This window comes from Simochromis diagramma, unplaced genomic scaffold (assembly GCF_900408965.1).
Source record: "Simochromis diagramma unplaced genomic scaffold, fSimDia1.1 OVJJ01000449.1, whole genome shotgun sequence".
Lineage (NCBI taxonomy): Eukaryota > Metazoa > Chordata > Actinopteri > Cichliformes > Cichlidae > Simochromis > Simochromis diagramma.
Window position 1 is genome coordinate 1,608,342 of NW_024387274.1, and position 22,977 is coordinate 1,631,318.

The 22,977-nt window shown below is 39.2% G+C and overlaps 1 protein-coding gene across 2 annotated transcripts in view; it reads right to left on the reverse strand.

Moving 5' to 3' along the window:
• thsd7aa (thrombospondin, type I, domain containing 7Aa) overlaps positions 1–22,977 on the reverse strand; it is a 178,677-nt gene that overhangs the window by 37,363 nt on the left and 118,337 nt on the right. For both annotated transcript variants that reach the window (XR_005691678.1, XM_040002628.1), the window contains exons 8-16: positions 15,126–15,366; positions 12,969–13,084; positions 11,697–11,829; positions 10,082–10,185; positions 3,690–3,884; positions 3,276–3,542; positions 627–805; positions 497–502; positions 191–324 (exon numbers count right to left, since the gene is read on the reverse strand). Coding sequence is in view for 1 of the 2 variants with exons in the window: in XM_040002628.1 (XP_039858562.1) it covers positions 191–324; positions 497–502; positions 627–805; positions 3,276–3,542; positions 3,690–3,884; positions 10,082–10,185; positions 11,697–11,829; positions 12,969–13,084; positions 15,126–15,366 (1,375 nt within the window). In the remaining variant the exon portion in view is untranslated. The remainder of the gene's footprint in view (positions 1–190; positions 325–496; positions 503–626; positions 806–3,275; positions 3,543–3,689; positions 3,885–10,081; positions 10,186–11,696; positions 11,830–12,968; positions 13,085–15,125; positions 15,367–22,977) is intronic.

Sequence of the window (22,977 nt, forward strand, 5' to 3'; positions counted from 1 at the left end):
TACTTTTGGCAATATAGTGTATATATTGGTTATAACATCATGCACTACTATTTTAATTTTTTGATCACTTTTTAGCAATTCAGCACAAGCAAACACTCAGCTCTGTTTTTCCTCCAAAAGGAAGAATATCACCTGTTTAAAGCTCTACCTAAAGATCAGAGACACTGACACATGATTCTGTTCATCTTACTTGACGTTTCGGGTTTGAACACCTTCACCACAGTTGTCATTCAGGTCCACATTGCTGACTTTCCACACACTCCAAGGCTCTGCCACCCACACATACTGCCCACAGTCACTGAGGCAAGGCACCACCTCATAGACCTGATGCACATAAAAACACCAGTTACTCTACAGGCACAGCTGCATGATGTCAAAGAGGAAATTTAAATCCTTCCACTCAATTTTGCTTAAGTTTGAAAATCATACATTATAATAAAACTAAATACCAAAACTAACTTTATGAAATAATTACAAAAAGCAGCAGCCTACTTACTTGAGCCTGTAAGTGGAATCCATTTGTAAAAGAAGACAAGGAAACAACAGAAAACAGCATTGTTTAAGTTATTATCCAAAAAAATAGGTATAAAGCTAGAATATAACACTTTAAGTGAGCCCTCTCTCACCTGGTTGACATGGTCCAATTTAGGGCAAGGTCTGCCACCATTGTATGGTTTTTCTCGGAGCCATTTAGAGCGAACTTTGACCCCACTGCCACATGATTTGCTACAGCGAGACCAGTTGGACCACTCACTTAGTTTGCAGTCAGATGGACAAGGAATGATGCAGGCTTCCTCGATATACCCTGTAACCAGTCACATAACAAAAAAGTAGAGCAAGATATTTGACAGCATCTTGGCTGTACACAGTTTTGGGAAGGCAAAGTAGATTTTAATGGTCTGTTTTTATTATTTGACATACAGGTCATTCAGTCTCAAATTATTGTGGGCCTTCTGCTCGACCATCTCTGGTTTGCACAAAAATCTTATGGTCCAAAGTTTGGACATATTAAATTGCTGTAAAATTTTTGTTTCACATATCCAATCATTTTCAAGATATATGTTTGTGAAAAATGGTCCATCCATCTGATGGACTAATGAGCAGGGACTCCTCCTGGTAAGACATGTCTGAAACACCTCAACTGGAAGTGATCCAGGAGTCATCCTGGTCTGATGACCGAATCGCCTTAACTTGATTTTGTTTTTCAAGGAAACTAATCCGTCACTTGTATTTAAAGCCTATTCTTTTGTGACCATGAGTGAGGAAGAAACGTAGATTGATTGGTAAATCAACAGCTTCTCTATGCACGTGTTTAAATGTGTGTGCAAAAACTTAGGTTAAACATAGTATTTTCATAGCGGTGGCTTAGCTCACCGGGATGAGCAGGGGGCCATTTGCCGTATGGCTTTGGCCGCCTGCTTCACTTCACTATCTAATAAAGTCAGAACAAGGTACTTTCGAGGTTGTAGTGAAGTTGTGTTGTGATGGTTACTTTTCTCTATCTTTTCCAATAAGGTATGGTCTCTCCATTTCAAACTAAGTGCTCTATTAGGGTGATATGCCACTTTGAGGTCTTGACCTGATAATTCAAGACCTTCTATTTGGAGAGAAGCATTTTAAAATTTACTCTGGATTTAAAGAAAGCCGCTGAATAGGAGCCAATATGGGAGACATATAGTCTTTCTTTCTCTTTCTGGTACCGGTTAGTACTCTCATTGCAGAGTACTGTGTGAGGTAAGTGTAACATAGTTAAATAGAGTTGAAGTTAAATCCCGCTAAATGGGACATTGGCACCACTTACTGTTGTAAAGGTCACCCTGCAACATTCACAAAGGGCAAGGGATTCTGGGTAATCCTCAGAATAATGGAGGATTCCTGCAAGGTAAGGAATGCGCAAATGTCGTGGGGAAGAAAAATCATATCGCAGGTTGTAACAGTAATACAATCTGACCCGATTATTTTTGTTGTTTAAACATCATTTGTTGTGGGTAATTTCTCCAGTCCTTGTGTTGAATTGATGCACATTTATGTGAGATTTCTTTATTGGGAAGAGAGAGAAAAAAACACGGGAGCATAGTTAGCTCTTTACGCTGACTGCCCACGACAATAAATGAAAGCATCCTAACTTGTTGCCTTTTTGTTGTGAATGCAGGAATGTGACTGTGCCACACTGTTTAGAGAATACTCATTGTTTTATGTACAGCTCTGAAATATATTTCTGTATTCCTTTCATTTGGGAAATTTAAGATGCAGATTAATTGTGTTGAGGTTCTTCTATTTCTTTTATATAATTTTACCACTATATGATCACACTGCAAGTGTAAATGTAATCCTCAGAATAATGGAGGATTCCTGCGAGGTCTTTACGCTGACTGCCCACGACAATAAATGAAAGCATTCTAACCATTGCCTTTTTGTTGTGAATGCAGACCAGAGAAGACACTACACAGAGGTCACATAAGCATGCAAATCAGTAACATAGGCTGTCTATATGACAACCAAGACAATTTACACAGTTTCACTGATTGAACACTTAATCACATTGTCTTTAGAATAATCAGCAGATGCAAATATATATATCTTGCAGCTAACATTTAGCTGTAACCCTGTCAAGTAGAGACGGCAGCAGAGGTGAAAACAGCACAAGGGATTGTGGGAAGTCCACTTCCACATCTGGACTCAGTGTATGCTGGACAGATCCAAGAAAGGGACAGACATATTGCTGCAGACCCCACTGACACTGGCAATGGACTGTTTATACTGCTTCCTTCTGGAAAGCGTTATATGAACATACCAGACTGAGACACAGCTTCTTCCCCAGAGCTGTGAAATCCATTTCAATTCAGTGATGTTTTGCACATATTTCTAAGGCACAGGTGGATAGTAGCATTCAGTTGTCATTTTATTTTGTTAAATACCAATAAAATGATAGCAGAAGTGCTGTTACGTGTCTGGCCAATGTGTTTATTTGGTAGTTCAATGAAAGGCTTCAGTTTGTTAAGAGGGAGGAAAAAAAACTGTGTTCACATTTGCAGTTTTGTCTTGTTATATAATATTTGAAATAAAAAAAAATCTACACTTTCAGAAATATTTGTGGGTGTTTTCTTGTTTGTTTGGTTAGTTTTTTGTACTACTTGAACACTAAAGTGGCACTCCAAAGAGATGACAGTGTTAGCAGTGGCCAACGGCTCATTTAAGTTTGAGACCCCTGCTCTGCGGGGAACGGTGTTAATGTGACGCCTTGGGGTCAGATTTAGTTATTCAGTCAAACTCACCGTGGCTGTTGCATCGAGAAGTCTCCACTATCCTGTTGTCTTGGTCATAGCACACCATGGCTTGGTAGCGGTACCCTTGGCCACACTCTTTGATGTCACCTTGTATCTTCATGCCAAGCTGACCCTCCATGCGACCACCCTCGGATAGGATACAGTCCGACCAGTTGCCTACAGGCTGGGCATTGTATTTATTACATGGGCAGTACTGGGTCTCACTTAGGGGATACAGCTGGTTGTTTTTACACTGGTCATGCTTTCTACTTCTCCCTGCAGAAACAGCAAAAGATTAACGGTTATCATCTATAAGAATTTTCCACTAGTGAAAAATTTCCACTAGTGTGGTGACCTTCACACACAGAAAAGTTTTTACATCTGCTGAACTAACACTAAAGTTTCTGGAAGTCGGCCACTCACCTACTAGCATTCTTTTGCGGGTTCTGACACCCACACAATCTGCTGTACAGGAAGAAAACTTGGACCAGCTGCTGAGTTGACAGTCTTCCTGGCAGGGCACCTGACAGGGTTGGGTGAGAGATGGCATGGAGCTAGCAAACTTAAGACAAGCTTCAATGTCTGCTTGTCCACCATCCTGCTTTCGGCATGAAACAGCTAAAGAAGGGGAAAAAAAGGAATGGAGTTCTGCAAAAATGGACTTTTGTTTTTGTAATAGCACACCATTTGTATAACCGATAATGTGAACTAATCACTAATGGATTTGATTATCAGATTTAGAGTACTATATGTACTATCAGGGTTGGGTATCAATTTCGATTTCTGTAACTGATTAGATTCAGTTCAATTTTGACTCAGTCAGTCAGAAATATTATAATTCTGATCATTTATCAGTAAATGTCCATGTTTTTATATCTATGTGTAAAAACAACGCTGACACTTGTGAGACTTCATCAGAGGTGTGAGCATCACATCAGAGGCCTTTGTGTCAAAGTAAGTGAGAATAAAACTCAGAACAACATGAAGAAGACTTTCCTAGCCTGGCGTTTTATAGCAGATAATCTTCAGTAGATAGAAAAAGGGAAGAAAACCATGAACAATATCAACATATGAACATTACCTGATGCTGCTGAAGTGAAGCAGAGCAAAGTTATAGAGGTCTGATTAGAGACACAGCTAAGCATTTTGCAATTTAGCATCATTTGTAAAGTTTTTTTCAGTACTGAACAGCAGAAATGAGGCTTTTCTTGTCCAAGGTCATTTTTGAAAAAAAACCCCACAACAACCAAGAAACTGCGGGCGACGGTGCTGTACAAAACGGTAGACCGGTGTGTAAGAAGCAAGCGAATAATGCAGAAAACAGAGATTTTGATGGTAAACTGGTCGCTGAGTACACAGAGAGAGAGCTGTGCAGGAAGTAGAAGCCAAAGTCAGAGGTAATTCATGACAATGTTTCTCAAACGTGAAGCGTAGTTTGGATCTTCGTTTGCTGCTGGTTCAGTGAATTTTGGTCAGAGTGATGAAACCTGCAGCTTCAGAATCTATGAGACGTCTGCTTTCAGCACTTGATGGCATTTCTGTGTACGTGCCGTCGGGAGAACGATCCACACTTTGTGTTTACATCTTTGTGCAGAATCCGTTTACCTGCTCTTTAATCATTTGCTGTTTCAGCTGTTTGGTGGTTGCGGAAATAGTTTTGTGAGCTTTAACCTGAGATTCTGGCATTTCTGGCAAAATACATTTATATTTAAAAATCGATTCAGGATTTTATGAAATAATATCGTTTTATTCAAACTAAAATCTTTTTAAACCTACCTCAATATACTATCTTTCCAGCTGTCACAGAAAAATATAGATGGGCATGATTTGATAGCAGAACTTTTTTCAAATTGTCACTATTTAAGGTTATCTCTGTTTACTTCTGTTTAATATCCACAACATGGTTATGCCTCATGTAAGTGAAAGGGTGCACAGTAAAAGGGTAGTATTGTACTAATCAATTTGATTAAATTCAGTTCAGTTTTATTTATACAGCCTCAAATCACAACATCATTTGCATCAAGGCACAGTCCTACAATAAAAGTAATACATACAGAGAAAAACCCAACAATCATATGACCCACTATGAGCAAATACTTTGGCAACAGTGGGAAGGAAAAACTCCCTTTTAACAGGAAGAAACCTCCAGCAGAACCAGGCTCAGGGAGGGGCGGGGCCATCTACCATAACTGGTTGGGGAGACAGGACAAAAGACACGCTGTGGAAGAGAGCCAGAGTATACCATTACAGGTACCTCCCAGGGATCAAGGTGAAGATAACCGGAAACTGGCAATGGCCTTGTGGCAGGGGTGTGGTGTCTGAGGGGCAGTGCCAAGGAGGCTGAGGCTTAGGTGGAGGTAATCAGGTGGATGAACTCTTTTTTCCTTTTTTAGTGCCTGCCACCAGTGACAAGAGAGGAGAGCTCACACATTTAATTATTAATCCAGTGAAGTGATTAATTATTGCTAAACATTTGCTTATATGTTTAACATTTCCCTGACCATGACATGTTATTTTGTGATTCCATTTATCAGTGTCTACATGCCCATCCACTCCTCCCCCACTAAATTATTATTTTTGTCTCCAGTGGGGATTTAAAAGATTTGCATCTTAAAACAGTCTACAACAAAATTAAAATCGGAAACTGACTTTCATAGTTAGAACTCGTCACCAGTGACAGATGACACTGCCACTGACACCAGATCCGATTTTTATTTCAATATTCCAGTAAGCCACTAATGACCATTGTTTCTGAAAAACTACAATCAACTAAATGATTGAGAAAGAACTGGATTCAGAGCATTAGGATAATAAATACTATAACTATTCCTACTGTGTGTCAAACACTTGCCTGATCACTGACCACAGAATTCCCTACAAAAGTGAGTTCTGCAGCTTCTTCTTTCAGCTTGTTAAATTGCAGTCATGGAACAGCTCTGCTGTCTGCCACAACATGCAGTTATGAAGACTGTCTCTGAAAAAAAATATGAGCAAGGTTTGCTGACTTTGCAAATGATGGTGCAGCTGCTGTGATGGGCTGAAAGGAGGCCCACTCCTGAGTGAAAACATCAACTAACCTGAACGTCATTCACTGCATCATTCACGTGTTAGAACCTTTTGACCATCATCCATTATAACAAGTTACAGAGGGGTCTCAAATCAGCACGGGCCTTCTGCGTGACCATTTCCAATTTGCAAAAAAATGTTATGGCGCAAAGTCTGGACACAGAATGATTGCTGCAAGATTTTGGCTTCATATATCAAATACTGTCCAGCACATAATGTTTTGTGAAACTGCCCACCGACCTACTTTGACCATTTTTTCACACATTGAAATCTGAGGCAATGTTTGAACGTGAATATCATAACATCTATTAAAGATAACAGCCTGAAAGTTTTCTTTGGACAGATATATTAAAACATGCCTAATGATTAAAATCTGAAAAATTAATTAAAGCCCTTGTGCAAAGTGAATGTTGAGCGCACCCTAATAAAACACTTCACACACACACGAGTGACACTTTTTTAATGGTATATAGTTGAATTTAACAATACTGCCAAATAAAGCATGTAGAATATTTTTTGAACATAAAATTCATAGTCACAAAAATTAAGATAATGCCATTTTTCACTCAACTTGGATCAAGTAAATATGACAAGTTGTAGCAGAAAATCACAAACACTGGTAAAGTGTCCAAACAGAATAAAATTCTGGAATCTCCACATGGTGAAAAAATGAAATTATTATGTTAAATATGAACATATTGTTTATTTCTGAGACCCAAATAATTATTGCTGAGAAATTTTTGCTTCATATATCAAATACTTTTCAAGATATATGTTTTTAGAAAAATGGTCCATCCACTCATTTTCGGCAATTTGAAATCGGAGACAATATTGGAACATGAATGGCCCAAAGACTATTACAGATAAAAGCCTGAAATTATTACTTGTCTTTCATCACTTCTGTTTTCATCAAAAGGAATTTAGAAAAGATTCTAAGTATTGGCTAAAATACAAAAAAAAAGTTCAAGCTCTCTTAAAAATTCCCATATTTGAATACACACTACTATAAAATGATAATTACTAACTACTGTACTTTCCACACTCTAAGGTGCACTTAAAATCCTTTAATTTCCTCAAAAATCAACAGTGCGCCTTATGTATGAATTCTGGTTGTGCTTACTGATCTCAAACCGATTTTATATGGTACACAGCACTTAAAAATCTGTCAAAAAATGTTTTAATACGACTTTGGTAAGCTAAGAAGCCGCACCACTTGATGGATTTTCAGAGCATAATGGCTACAGTGATCAGGAGCCTCGCGGAGTAATCTGGGTCCTAAACTCCGTCTTTTCAGGTCCCAAAGTCAAACGAACACTGCGGCATCACTGAGAGTTAAAAACTGTCTAAATTCTTTCATCTTTAATAAAATGATCAGCATTGCTGCTTTACCAGGTGTAACAATTAAGTTTAACATCCAGGCATCCATGAAAACTGAATTTATGACATTTAATGGAATTAGAAGTTAGCAGGACTTTAGCTCGCTAGCTTCCACTTAAACATGATTTAGCATGTTTGACTGAGAGATTTCTGAAATAATTCAAACGTACAGCTCTGCTATCACTTCCAACATAAATGAAGACAGAAAACTAAACAGCAGTGACGTTTGTAGGGTTACTGAAGTGAATTTGAATTAGTCTAATTTGAAATTGAATTTATGGTTTGAAAATGATCATCACTAAATTGAAATTGAATTTATTTACTATAGTAAAACGTAGTTCTATTAATCTGCGCTTGAACCGGAACCGGATGTAAGTTCCAAAAAACTGAATTTTGGAACTGAAATTGAATTGTAGAACTGAAACTGAATGGTGAGAAGTGAAACTGAAATTATTCGAGAGCTGAATTTTTAAAGGATAAAATGCAGCTTCAAAGCAAATCAATTCATTTTCAAAATATAAAATTCAATTTCAATTTAGTGATGATTTTTGATCTTTTTTGATCTGTCTCAAATTACACATCGTGATTCACTTTGATTGTTTAAAGAAACAAAAAAGCCAATGAAAATGTTAAATGTTAAAACATTGCCTCAGACTTTAGGCCTGGACCAAATTGCAAACGAAAAACAAGTATCTTGAAAAGTATTTGATATGTGAAGCTAATTATATATGTGGGGGGGGGGGGGTTGAGATGACAGAGTGACCCAGACTTGAGGTGGCTGTAGCTCAGGAGGTAAAGCAGGCCATCTACTGATTGGAAGGTTGGTGGTTTGATCCCTGGCTCCCCCACTCTGCATGTCAAAATTCCTTGGGCAAGATACTAACCCCCACTCGCTCTCCGATGCATCCATCAAGTATGAATGTTAGTTAATTAATTAGAAAGCACTGAAAGGCATAGAAAACAGTGCATGGGTGAATGCGGAGTCTTGTATAAAGTGCTTTGAGTGCTCCAGGAGAGTAGAAAAGCGCTATATAAGAATCAGTTCATTTACTATGGTGTTATTTTTGTGCCACTATTCTGAGCGCACATAAAAAAAATATTGCAGGTGCAAGTGTTGCATTTTGAGAAGAAATGTATTTTGAGTGAAGAAAAGCTAAATTTAAGTGAACAAAATTGCAAAAAATGTATTTCGGTGTTTGCTATTATCCACACACACACAATAGCAGCTCCTCTTGCTCGGTTTTTGCATTTGCACTCGCTTGCAATGTGTTGCTCGCGCTCTCAACATTTCTGCCTGTGCGCGTTCAACTCTTTCTCTACACCGTTATATTTGTGCCACAAAACCAGCCAATCACAGACTTGGATGCAAAAAAAATCTGATTAGCTGTTTTGGTCTCCAATCAGCTCGAAATGACGAAATGCAATATCCCAGAATGCATTTTGTCCAAAGCTCAAACGAGGCAGTGGCGGAGGAACGCGGTCGCGCATTTAAAATGCCGGTAAGCTAACGCTAGTCTGGTGACAATTAACTGCAGTTACTGGTTACATTTATTGAATATTGTTGTTTTTTTTTTTTTGTCACTATGGCCAAATGTTAAAGAGTTGAGTGATTTGATTTCAGTTTTGTTCGTTTTGGATGTCTTTTGTTACTCTGATTAAATGCCAAAATGGCCTATGGGAGTTTTGAATTGCCTCAAATTTCTTTTAGAATATTGAAACTTGTTGCGCAACACCTAGAATTAAATCTGTTTTGTAAATATTTAATTAACCTTGGATAATGTTTATTAGCTTTATTGCTAATTTACTTTACTTTGATGTGACCCATGTGAATGTTTTTCTATATTATTTTGAATGAATATCATTATAAGAATTAGATGTTGTAATTTGTTTGGTTATTGGTTAATTAATGATTTGACTTTGTTATTTATGGAATTTATTTTATTTATCATGAAAGTAGAACGCTGTTTCAATTTAATATTGAATGATAATTTATGTTTTTTGACCTTGCTTAGGTCAGGTTATACTCCCGCCATCAAAGCCCTGGTCAGCCCATTATTTTTGTGTGTGATATATATGCATATATTTATTTTGTTGTACATCTGTATACATTCCTCAATACCATAATATATATATATATATATATATATATATATATTTATTTTTTTTTGAGCTCTATTTCTTTTTCCTGTGTTTTATTCACACACTCAGGCTCCATAGTCGAAACACTTCTGATTAGCTCATTATCTGTGAAGCTGCAGTCAGGCGCTCTGGTCCCTTACCGCGTTACTCTGTGTGTGTGTGTGTGTGTGTGTGTGTGTGTGTGTGTGTGTGTGTGTGTGTGTGTGTGTGTGTGTGTGTGAGATTGTCCTCACCTCGAACCTGCAGACCTAGCCCACAGAGCTCCTGATTCCCAGGACTGCCCTCCCGAACAGACCATGGAACCAATTGACATCTTCGCCACTTATGAGTTTTCCATCTGTCCAAAAACATATTATAAGAGGAGTCTTGAATGAAAATTGAACTGGTCTACTTTGTTCATATTTGGCCATCACAAGAAAACATCATATTCAGCACTGCATATTAGCTTTTAGCAGGTACTGAGTGAAAAAAGTCCCCCCACTTTTTTTTTTTAAACTTGTGAAGGAGCTTGTTTATTATAAACATGAAGTTAGGATTAACAAACTTTATTAGACTGGTTTTAAATATATTGTATTATCAGATAATACATGTTATCAGATTAATATGATTAATCTATGTGCATTGTGCAATATCATTCAAAGGCACAGCATATATTTTCATTGCTTTGCAGACGATAATCACCTTTTAATTAATATGTGTGTGTTATCCCTGTGTTCATAATATAGTTAAACTGTAGGAATGTCTTAAAGATATAAAGACCTGGATGGCCTCTAGGTTTTTGCACTGGATCATAAAAATGACATACACTTGCTGGCATTACCTTGACCTTCTGCAGCACTGTAAGGGATGCTGGAGTCAATTCTGACATTATATTTATATAATGTAAATAATATTTTGGCTTTATGCTGCTACACTATTATTCATTGCTTCTGCAACACTGGCAATAAAAATGCTTATCTTATGCTGGACTGTTTCTAATTTTAGATTCTAATTTTGGAGATATTGCACTCGTCGTTGCAGAGTATCTGTAAAATTAGAATCATCTTTTCTCAGAGTTATACTGAAAAAATAGTTCATGCATTTATTGTTTTATTATTATTATCAGGATTTCCTAAAAACTCCCTGGAAAGCCTTCAGTTGATCCAAAATGATGCAGCGAGTGTGCTGACGGGGACTAAAGGTCTCAAATAATCAGGCCCCATCCTATCTTTATGAACTCGTAGTACCATATCACCCCAATAGAGCACTTTTCTCGCAGCCCACAGGCTCGCTTGTGGTTCCTGGGATATTTAAAAGCAAAACAGGAGGCAGAGCCTTCAGCTTACTGTAGAACCAGCTCAAGATGCACTGAGCATTTCTTCTTTGCGAACCCTTTTCTTTAATTAATAAATATTTGTAATATGTAGTCTGGATTTTCACAATGAGTCCTTTGTCTCGTCTCCCTCCGCTCACCCCCAACCAGACACAGTAGTCGTCTGCCTTTTCCTGAGCCATGTTCATTTCGGTTGTTCATGTTAAGAATGGCTTTTTCACACACATTTCAACATAACATTAATACTGATACAAAAGTGGTTCTCTTCTGACACTGAGTGAAAAAACACAGAAATGATGAGGATGGAAAAAATGTCCTCCACGTGTAAAACCATTCCTGTTTGGGGGTTTCTCATTGTTGCCCCTTTAATGCAGTTACCAAATCAACATCCCAGATGTTTAACTGACTTGATGATATTCTCTGATCTAAAAAGTATTCCTTATATTTTTGTGTCTGAGCGGTGTACAATGATTTAAACTATATTAATAGCATTTAAATTCATGCATGAATGCGTATTTATTGAACAGGACCCATACCTGTATCCCTCACAGACAGAGGGAGTCTCACAATCTCTTTCCTGGGTCAGTACCTCAGGGCAGTCCTGTCCTCCGTTAGCTGGCAACTGGATGATGAGCCGTTTCCTGTATTGCTTCTTTTTAGTGTTACCGCCTAGGGGAAGCCACAAGAGAACACACTGATCCTTTAAACTGAAGTTACCAATATGCCCTGAATCTTTAAAGCTGTTTTTTAAAGATAGGATGTATTTGGTGTCCTCTGAGAATATTTATTATTAGCCTAGCTAGCATACTTATGTAATTCCTCACCCTGTACAAGAAGACAGCATTTCAAGGAGAGGCTAATATAATTGAGTGAAATCTCAAATGTCATCTCCATTATCTTCTCTATGGTATCCAATACAACCTGACAGTTAGAGATAATTGACTTTACAGGAAGTCCACTTCTATCAGGGTTACTATATCAGGTTAAAGCTTCCAGTGATTGAGTTTGGATAATTTATTAAGGATGAAAATGGTTTTGGGATGCATTGCAGCTGGACTATTACTTCTAAAAGTAAGCATCTTATAAGCCTAATGCACACTTCAACGTGACCGAAGGATCTGAGAATGTAACAAACAACAAAGATGTCTCTGGAACATTCACTCTATTAAAGCTTGTATAAGAGAGATGAAATTGTAATTGTGTGCAGATTGAATGAAATAGAGTGACTCATTTGTTTGGCTTCTGGTTTTCCATATTTACATGGAAACATGTTCCTTTATATTGTAGAATCTTTACCTTGCAATATAAGGTAAAGATTCTTCAATATAAAGCACCTTGAGGGGACTGATGTTGTGATTTGATGCTTTATAAATAAAACTGAACTGAATTGAATTCAAGCAGCTGCTACATCAGAAGTGTCAGCCTCCACTGAAATAGCCCTCACTATAGCTATACAATCCTTTTTCATCATACCTTAGCTTAAAAAGAACAAAAACAACAATAACTGGACCGTCAAACGTCTTCTCCCACATTGCTTGCCATCTCCACTAGCCTGGGAACCTTTGTTGGAAACACTGCATTTCCATGGCATTTATTAAACATGTCACAACATTCACAAGAGAACTGGGATATCTGATATTCCTTTTCAGTGAAGAGGCTGCTGCTATTATTTATCTGCTACAGCTAAAATAATGATTTGCATATTTTCTGTGCTTTATTATTGGGGTGCCTGCTTTACACACGCACATTCTAGCTGTTTGTGGCCTTTCTAACATTGTTAGAAGCATTAATGTGTGCATTGAGTCTACCTGTCTGACACGTTGATGGACAGGGGCTCCAATCACTGTATGGGGTGACAATACAGTCTCTCTTGCATGGCAGCAAACAGGGCCTGACAGTGTCTGGACGAACACTCTCTGGACACCTGAAAGTACATCACTGACATGTCACACACACACAGAGTACCCTTGAAAATCTGACAGAGCCGCAGTGAACACACTGCACTGTAAAAACAAATTCCATGAAGTTTTATAACATGTTTCTAAAATGTCTACTTAAAATATTAATAAAATTTGTGGATTAACATGACAAATGTAAAAATTTCCCCCTTGATGATAACAGTTAATTGCGTATCGTTTTTTGCTGGATAACATCCTGCAGAGCAATCCCAGCTCATTCTTCTTTGACGAATCTTGTCCAGATTTGATCGTCTTCGGCACGGACCTCGGTCTTCAGTTCACAAACATTCAACAGGATGAAATCATGACTTTGGGCCTCATCAGTAAAGTTCACTTTAGTCTTATGGAGGCAGCGCTTAAAATCTTTTGCTTCTTACCTCTACCAGTCTTATTCTGATGATACTTCTTACTCCACTGTGCTCTCTAAGAATCAAAACTTCTGTTTCTCAAGTCTAAACTGATGTTTTTGGCGTGATGCTTTCTCAACTGACAGCTAAAGCCTTGCTGAGTTTTTTGTGTATGTGTACATTGGAGGATAGAACAGAAATATTTCTTATTGCAAACTGGGCAGTAACGCGTGATCCGATTACTTTTTGCAAGTAATGAGTAAAGTAAGGGATTACTATTGAAAAAAGTAGTTAGATTATTTACTTTCCCATAAACATGCCTCGTTGCCGCGTTACTAAACGGTGATTTTGTTTGTGAGAGTGTCTCATGACAATGACATACAAGTGTGCGACGTTCGTGGCAGCAACAGATCAACAATGGATAATATGGAGTGCAGGAGAGAGTACGACCATGCAGCGTTTAAAGCTTGGAAGTACTCACATTACTTTGAGTTTTAAAAAGTGACAAAAACATTAGCGTTGGCTGTTCACTCTGTGTGGGAAGAAAACCTCTTTCTACAGTGAAAAATTTAATTTCAAATCTGAGCGAGCACCAAGCACGCTGCCACGGGAACGTGACATTCACAGAGAAACCCCCGGATCCCGCCCACTGACATGACTGCTGCGGCACCAGACAAACCTCCACCTGCTCCACTCCTGCTAAACAGGTGAAAACAGATTTAAAAGCGACAGGACTTAGTGCTGCTGAGTCTTAATTATTTATTTTTTGCAAATTGAGAGGTAAAATGTCTTCAGGAAACTTGAAGTCCTGTTCTTTTCAAGCTCCACTGACTACCAGGATGATGCAATAAAAATTGCATCAAGTGCAATCAGATTGGCGCAATATTATAATAAGAAGGGTCACATTATTTTTAGGTGCTTCCAATACTTGTCAAGTTCCCTGACATTTCGTCAAAAGACGTTTGTGAGCACCAAACGAGTTAATTGTGAATCCCATCACCACTGCATTGAGCTTCCCCTGATCACCTCCTGTGTATTTAAGTCCTGTCTTCCTTTGTTCGTTGTCACGTCATCTGGTTTTCCTCCAAGTCTCGTCAGTCATCAGTCTCGTCACAGTTGTAGTTTTCCAGTTTATGTTTTTCAGTTCGCACTCGCCTTGTTCGCCTTTCCTAGTTTTTGTTCATGACAATCAGCCATAATAAAGGCTCATTTTTTGTTGAAAATGTGCAGTTCCTCTCTCAGCGTCTGCTTTTGGGTCCAGTTCACAAACACACCGGCGAACCCCGCCCTCACATCTATCTTTAAACATTGTCTGACATTGTTTGTTTTACAGTACATGTTGAACAATTTAGCCAGACTCATCTATCCATTTCATCTGGAGATAAATCAGAAAAGCATATTTATTTAAAATATCAGTTCACACAATCCAGTTGCATTGATGTGTGCATACAATGTTATCACAAGTGACAGAACAGACAGTCAAAACATAAAAATAAGACAGAAGGTGAAAAAGTCCCAGAATAATTTTATATGGATAGATATTTTTGTTCAGTTTTTGTACTGGTAATGAACTGGGACAGTTTCATGCCCTTTCAACTTCACAAGACGTGCAATACAGTATTCGGTCATATGCCAAAACATGCTGATTAGGTTTGCTTACTTTTTGGGAGGAACCTGGCCCACATTCACCCGGACACAAATGACTTTGCGGGTTTGCATCCCCACAGAACAGGAGACATCATCTCCACGAGTACGGCCCACAGATGTGTTGGTTGATGGAATGAAAGAGTCCTCGATGCATTGTCCCCATGGACCAGTTTGCCAGTGGTAGACAGTACAGGGATGGTCATTGCACCTTCTCACCTCCTGCAGAGCACTGATGTTTGGACACTGGACTCCACCTGAGAAGCAATCGAAAATTGTAGCACAGTTGTCAGTGGGGTAGTATTAGTGCTGACAAATGACCAGGACACAGGAGTGAGGGTTATGAAATTTAAAAAAATGAAATTGGAATTGTAATAAAAATGCAAAAATGTTATTACTATTTATCAACATTCAAATTCAGTGTCTGAGGTGGAAATACAAAGGACAGTGGACCAGTTGTGAGAGAGGATCTCTAACTAGTTTTTGTTTATGTTTGTTCACTTATGAAGGTCGAGTCAAAAAGAACTAACAAACAAACTGCAGTGACACTACACAGCAAAATCTCCAGTGTTAAATTAACACTGGAGAGTGTCTATATGGGTCCACACCTCTGAGTGTTAAATACAACACTGTTGAGTGTTAAATTAACACCTTTGACAGTGTTATATGTTTAAAAGTAACCTAGTCAGTTTTGAAGATTAACAATGGCTAACACTGAGCAGTGCTGGTTTTCTAACACTGGAATATTTCTAACATTTTGAGTTATTTTCCAGTAATTTAACACTGGAGATTTTGCTGTGGATTTTCAGCACTTTGTCCCAGCTGAGCACCTGACAGCTGTGTAGCATCCTGTGTTAGCATGTTCAGTCTTACGCTCCTCCAAAAGTGCAACAAACTGTTTGTGATTCAGTGCTCTTGCCCTGATGAAGGGAACTATTCACAACATTAACAAACTACTTCCTTGCTCACAAGTGGTCACTACGGCAGGTTTACAGCTTCCTGACACAACCACCAAGGTTTGTTCACTACTTAGGCAAATGTGTAATCCACTATACTGTAGAGCTACTTAGTGACAACATCAACTACAAAGTTATTTTTTAGTATTGAGTTACACAATGCCTCCTAGGATATAATACAATGCAAAAATACACAGTTCAGTTCTGGGTTCATTTCAGTCACTTTATCCTTAAACCGTGGGCGACCGTGGCTCAGGGGGTTGGGAATCGCATCTGTAACCGGAAGGTCGCCGGTTCGATCCCTGGGCTCTCTGTCCTGGTCGTTGTGTCCTTGGGCAAGACACTTTACCGTACTTGCCTACTGGTGTTGGCCAGAGGGGCCGATGGCGCGATATGGCAGCCTTGCTTCTGTCAGTCTGCCCCAGGGCAGCTGTGGCTACAACTGTAGCTGCCTCCACCAGTGTGTGAATGTGAGAGTGACTGAATAGTGGTATTGTAAAGCACTTTGGGTGCCTTGAAAAGCGCTATATAAATGCAATCCATTATTATTATTAAACTCAACCTTTATTATTTAGAATAGACATTTATTAAATAAGATACAGAGCATCTCCAACGCAGTGCAAACATGTAGGGGGAGAGGGTTAGGGGGGGCACAGTTCTGCTGCGCTACATATGTAAAATGTATAAAAATGTACAAATATAGAATCTGGTGTAAGAAGAAAAAAGTAAATATGTAAATAAATAGTTTTGTATATACAGTTCGGGTTATTGCGCATAGAATTTAGTATTGCACAGTGGTGGTTTATAAAGGGAAATGGGAAAATGGCTGTGTGGGACTGTGTTATTGGTGTGTGTACGAGTTAAGGGTGGTTATGGCCTTGGGGGCACAGGATGAACAGGATGGGAACTGTCTATGATGATATTTGTTGCTCTGCTGAGGCAGCGGGAGGAATAAAGTCCTCAAACTCAGGCTTCATCCACACGTACACGGGTATTTTTGAAAATGCATATTTTTCTATGCGTTTGGGCCTTTCGTCCACATGTAAACGGCTGATGAGTCACCTCTAGGTGTGGACGAGTAAAATGGAGATTTACACACAGTGGTCCCGCTGTTCATCCGTCACTGCCTCGCTTTTTCGCTGATTTTTTTATTGCACAGTACAGCATTGCATTCTGCAGCCTGATTGACAAATCTCCGTGCTGTGTCTCCTGCGCTTGCCAAATTTATCATGTTTGGTTTTGATAACCATTACGTCCAATAGAAAAAACAGCACAAAAACACCCATAACTATGACCTTCATTCAGAAATCAGACACCTGCACCGCGAGGGAAAAAGGTGCACGAAAGTGGCAGGCAAGACAAAACGCGGCATAATAATACTTAATAATACTGTTTTGCAATCTGCAAAGGTTTGCACTTTGAGAATCAAATGTGAGAACTGTGACTAATGTTCATGTGTGTGGGGGAAAAAAGTGTATAAAGTCCGTGGCGAGGGGCTAGTTATTCTGAGACCCACTGCTGCAATAAATGAGGGACCACTGTATATACTTTCTCTATGACTATTGTTTTCAACCTGTTAACATTTAATACTGTATTGATAGAATCGACTGATTCTGCAGCAGAGCATCCCCTGTTGCTTCTCCTGGCTCCCCAGTCCCTCAGCTCCTGCTGCTGCACCCACAGGTATGTAATTGTAGCATCAGATGTACAGCAGCACTGATAGCTTTTTACTCGGTGGGATTCCCTTGTGATCACCTTTACTAAATATCTACAACCAATCTGATTATATCCTGTTTTTTGTTTTTGTTTCAATGTTGAAATTATAATCTAGTAGCAGTTGTGGATGATAAAGGATTCAGTAAGTTTATTCATGCAGGCCCATATGACAGAGAATGTGCATCTTCTTTTTGTTTTCATATTTTAATTTATATTTAATTGTGTTGTTGTCATGGTCCCCGTATCTCTCTGGCTGGCTCACTCTGGCTACAGGTTTTGTTGTTGTTGTTCTTTTTTGTTTTTGTTTTCTTTGTGTCTCCTCCTCCTCTCTGCCTGGGTGGAGCTCGTTACGGGCTCTCGCTCTTGGCACACACACCTGTGTGATTGTCTCCACCTGCTGCTGATCTGGCTGATTTCCCCAGCTGCTATTTAAGGCAGTGGCACAGAGCAGCTCACCGCTGGAACGTTGAACCTCCTGAGTTTGTGCTCTCGGCATTATCCAAACAATCCCCTGTGTGTATTGTGCTGTGGAACTAACGTTGAAATTCTGTGTGTAGTTATCCCTCTTCTGGACCAAATCACGGGACCTGCCCGGGTGTGGCAGCGTGTGTGGAGTTTCGGAGCGAGTGCGGCTGAAGAGGAGTGCGTGTGTGCGGAGGAGCTGTGGCGGTGACTGGGTGGAAGAGGAAGCGTGTGTGGATTTCCCCCCCCCCCTTCTCTCCCTGGAGCCCCCCTCCCAACTCACTGTACATATATATAGCACTGAGGTGATCCCTGTTGTAAATAAATAATCTCCTTTTGTTCTAAAAGAAAGAACTGTCTGCGCGTGAGTCCGTCCAGTAGCCATGACAGTTGTGGTTTGCAGTGTTTTGTGTTGTTTCACTTTAAATTTGTTTAAAAGGAAAAAGCTGAAAATTTAAATAGTTAAAAGTTGAAATGTAAATAGTTGGTTTTTGTATTATGATTTATTTATTACATTTTATGTGGAGTGAATAAATAAAAGTATATTTATGGTGGCCCCTAGAGACAAAGCCCGTACAAACTCCAAAACACAACAGAAGTGCTCCAGGATGCTAGGGGGCAGTGTTGAGCTTTTATTACCTCGTGGCTACACAAGCCAGCAAGTACCAACGACCGGATTTGGTGTGTGGTAGTAACAGGTAAATGAACTTTTTTTTTTAAAATATTTGAATATATATGAGTGCTTGTGTATAAATACACAAACAATACACATATGCTTTCAATTGTGTAATTTAAGTGATCTAGGTAGCTCTGTTTTGAAAGTTCAGTTAACGATAGAAATGTGTTTTGGAGTTTGTACGTGCTTTGTCTCTAGGGTCCACCGTAAATATTTATATTTAAACATATATAAATAAAACCATGGTTTTTTGACATTAGTAATTCATTTTGTGCATAATTTTATATTGTTGTTGATAATAAATTAGTTAAAGCAACAAAACAACCTGAAGAGCCGGTTGGGAGCCGAAAGAGCCAGTTCTCTAAAAAGAGCTGGAAATCCCATCACTACAGCGCAAACGAAGCCAACAGCATGCACTAATTTCATTCTGTGCGTATCAGTTTAGTGAACTTTTTGACACAAGTTTACGTGCGTATATAGGGACCTCTAGAGCCTTCGACTAAGTCATTCCTTTCAACGTCTCTAGGGACTGTGGGAGGAAAGCAGTGTCGTGGAAACGACACACTCTTCACTAGTAGGGATACTAACCTTTAATGCACACAAAAGCAAAGAGCATCAGCTTGACAATAAGATGAAATTCAAACCTGAGATTGTTTCAGAAAATATTTGAGGAACTTCAGACTAATCGGTTTATTCAGCATGAGGACATTGTGGCTGTTCCGCCTGAGGACAGTGATTCTGATGCTGCTGACGCTGACTTTCAATTAACAGAATTCAACAAAAACATGGAAGACTTTGAGAAACAGCTGGAACACATTAGTGAAAATGATTTAATGATCTCTAAAACTGCCTTGCAAGAGGTTATAGAGCAGTAAAACCAGATTCATTTGCCTTCACAGCCATTGTTTCATTAATCTATTAACAATACTAAATCAATCTGATGACCCCTTAGTGAATGAAATAGTTAAGATAGTTACTGATAATCTGCATTTCTGTAATGCACTTCTAGTGAAGGCTCGTTGTCATATACCAACAAGTGAACATCATACATTTTTAGAGAATTCGCTGTGGCAATGCCTACTGAGTATGTGCTAAGTGAGAGTAACTGAAATGTTAGAATTTCACACAAATATCTCTTTTCTCAGAATTACTTGAATATAGACCAGCGGATGTTGCTGAGAGTTGTCATCGGTGAAGATGATATTAGAAAGTTAACGATGTGTAAGACACCAGATTGCTGCAGTATCATTTTAAACCACAGTACGAAGATAAAGATTTCAATAATGCTCTCTGCAATTTGACAGAAATAATTGACTTGCCTTAAAGAGGCAAATCAATTATGCTGAAAGAGCAACACTAAAAAAAAACATCCCTCTCATAACTCTTCATCTAACAACTCTTTCATAACCCAACACATGATCAGTCATGCACAGCAAACACTGAAATCGTGTCAACTGTTGGGACATTACAGCTGCTAAGCCATCAGCGGCCGGAGTTCCTTAATATATATAAGCGGAAATCTTGCCTTCATGCAAGATGGGACACAAATGACACGAGACGTTAAGCATGACATATTTGAAAAAGCTTCATGTACACTTTCAAGGCATATCAAAAAGATGATGACTTCACCAGAGTTGCAAAAGCACTGATTAGCAAGCACCCTGACTGACTGACTAACAAGGGAATGGTTGAGAACCTTAAAGAGCATTCACTGATTGCTCAGCAGATCGTTATTGACCATGTAAACCATGTTGGAGGTTTGCGCAATGTAGTCTACCCAAAAGAGCTACTGCTCTCTGCAGCTGCAGCCAGGCAGAAGTATCCCATGTATCTTGAGGACCAACGATTTCTAAAGTAACATGAACAGAAAGCAAAGCAGACCAAAGGACTAACGGAGGAGATAACAGAGATAAAAGCCAAAAAGAAGAGAATGGAGAAGGATGTGTGGGTTCTCCTAAAGCCTGCTGATCAGAATGCAGAAAAAGCTGAGTCAGAAGGAAAATTGTGCTTTATCTCAAAGTCCAATGGGCTTCAAAGAGCTGCAAAAGAAAAGGAAAAAAGTCTGGAGGTTCTGGAGAAACAGTCAACTGACAAACTCAAGGAACTGAAAGACACTCCTTCATTGGCCCTGTCCTGTTTGGCCTTATTATTTTGATGTATTTGGTGCAGTTTTCTTGTTTTGTGGGTTATTTTTCTCAACAGATCTGACAGGTTGATTCATTCATTTGCACATCTAGATTTATTGGTGAAATGTGCTTCTATGCCTTTTCTCAGTTTATACACTATATGCATATAATGCATCATTTTGCTTTTGTAGTATTTTGTGTGGTACTTTTTTCTGTTTTTAGCAAAAAAAAAAGGGGGGGGGGGCATTTAAGTCAGTCTAAGATGATTTTGCACATGGTCTTACTGAGGTAATGTGAAGCAAATATGCATTTATATATGATGCAGTTTTACCCCTACCAGAGTTCCCCCATCTGTTTTTGCACTGTTCTGAGTTGTTTTGCATTAACTTTTTTTGATTTTTTTTTTTATACTTTAATTCAATGCCTACCTGAAAGACAAATTCTATTATATTTCTCATTTTTATTGTTAAGTTATTTGCCAAATGACATTTAGCATAATACCGTCTTTTTTGCGCGATTAAAAAAAGTGAAATCATTCTGCGTATGTATGTTTTTGTATAAATATGTAATTTATGACAGTGGCAATGTGCTGGAAAAGCTTGAACATGGACCTTGAAAGTGCTTAAAAAGGGCTTGAATTTGACCCTGAAAAAAGGTGTACAGTGGGGCAAAAAAGTATTTAGTCAGCCACCGATTGTGCAAGTTCCCCCACTTAAAATGATGACAGAGGTCAGTAATTTGCACCAGAGGTACACTTCAACTGTGAGAGACAGAATGTGAAAAAAAAATCCATGAATTCACATGGTAGGATTTGTAAAGAATTTATTCGTAAATTAGGGTGGAAAATAAGTATTTGGTCACCTCAAACAAGGAAAATCTCTGGCTCTCACAGACCTGTAACGTCTTCTGTAAGAAGCTTTTCTGTCCCCCACTCGTTACCTGTATGAATGGCACCTGTTTGAACTCATCATCTGTATAAAAGACACCTGTCCACAGCCTCAAACAGTCAGACTCCAAACTCCGCCATGGCCAAGACCAAAGAGCTTTCGAAGGACACCAGGAAAAGTATTGTAGACCTGCAGCAGACTGGGAAGAGTGAATCTACAATAGGCAAGCAGCTTGGTGTGAAAAAATCAACTGTGGGAGCAATCATCAGAAAATGGAAGACATACAAGACCACTGATAATCTCCCTCGATCTGGGGCTCCACGCAAGATCTCATCCCGTGGGGTCAAAATGATCATGAGAACGGTGAGCAAAGATCCCAGAACCACACGGGGGGACCTGGTGAATGACCTGCAGAGAGCTGGGACCAAAGTAACAAAGGTCACCATCAGTAACACACTACAACGGCAGGGAATCAAATCCCGCAGTGCCAGACGTGTTCCGCTGCTGAAGCCAGTGCATGTCCAGGCCCGTCTGAAGTTTGCCAGAGAGCACATGGATGATACAGCAGAGGATTGGGAGAATGTCATGTGGTCAGATGAAACCAAAGTAGAACTTTTTGGTATAAACTCAACTCGTCGTGTTTGGAGGAAGAAGAATACTGAGTTGCATCCCAAGAACACCATACCTACTGTGAAGCATGGGGGTGGAAACATCATGCTATGGGGCTGTTTTTCTGCCAAGGGGACAGGACGACTGATCCGTGTTAAGGACAGAATGAATGGGGCCATGTATCGTGAGATTTTGAGCCAAAACCTCCTTCCATCAGTGAGAACTTTGAAGATGAAACGAGGCTGGGTCTTCCAACATGACAATGATCCAAAACACACCGCCCGGGCAACAAAGGAGTGGCTCCGTAAGAAGCATTTGAAAGTCCTGGAGTGGCCTAGCCAGTCTCCAGACCTCAACCCCATAGAAAATCTGTGGCGGGAGTTGAAAGTCCGTGTTGCTCGGCGACAGCCCCAAAACATCACTGCTCTCGAGAAGA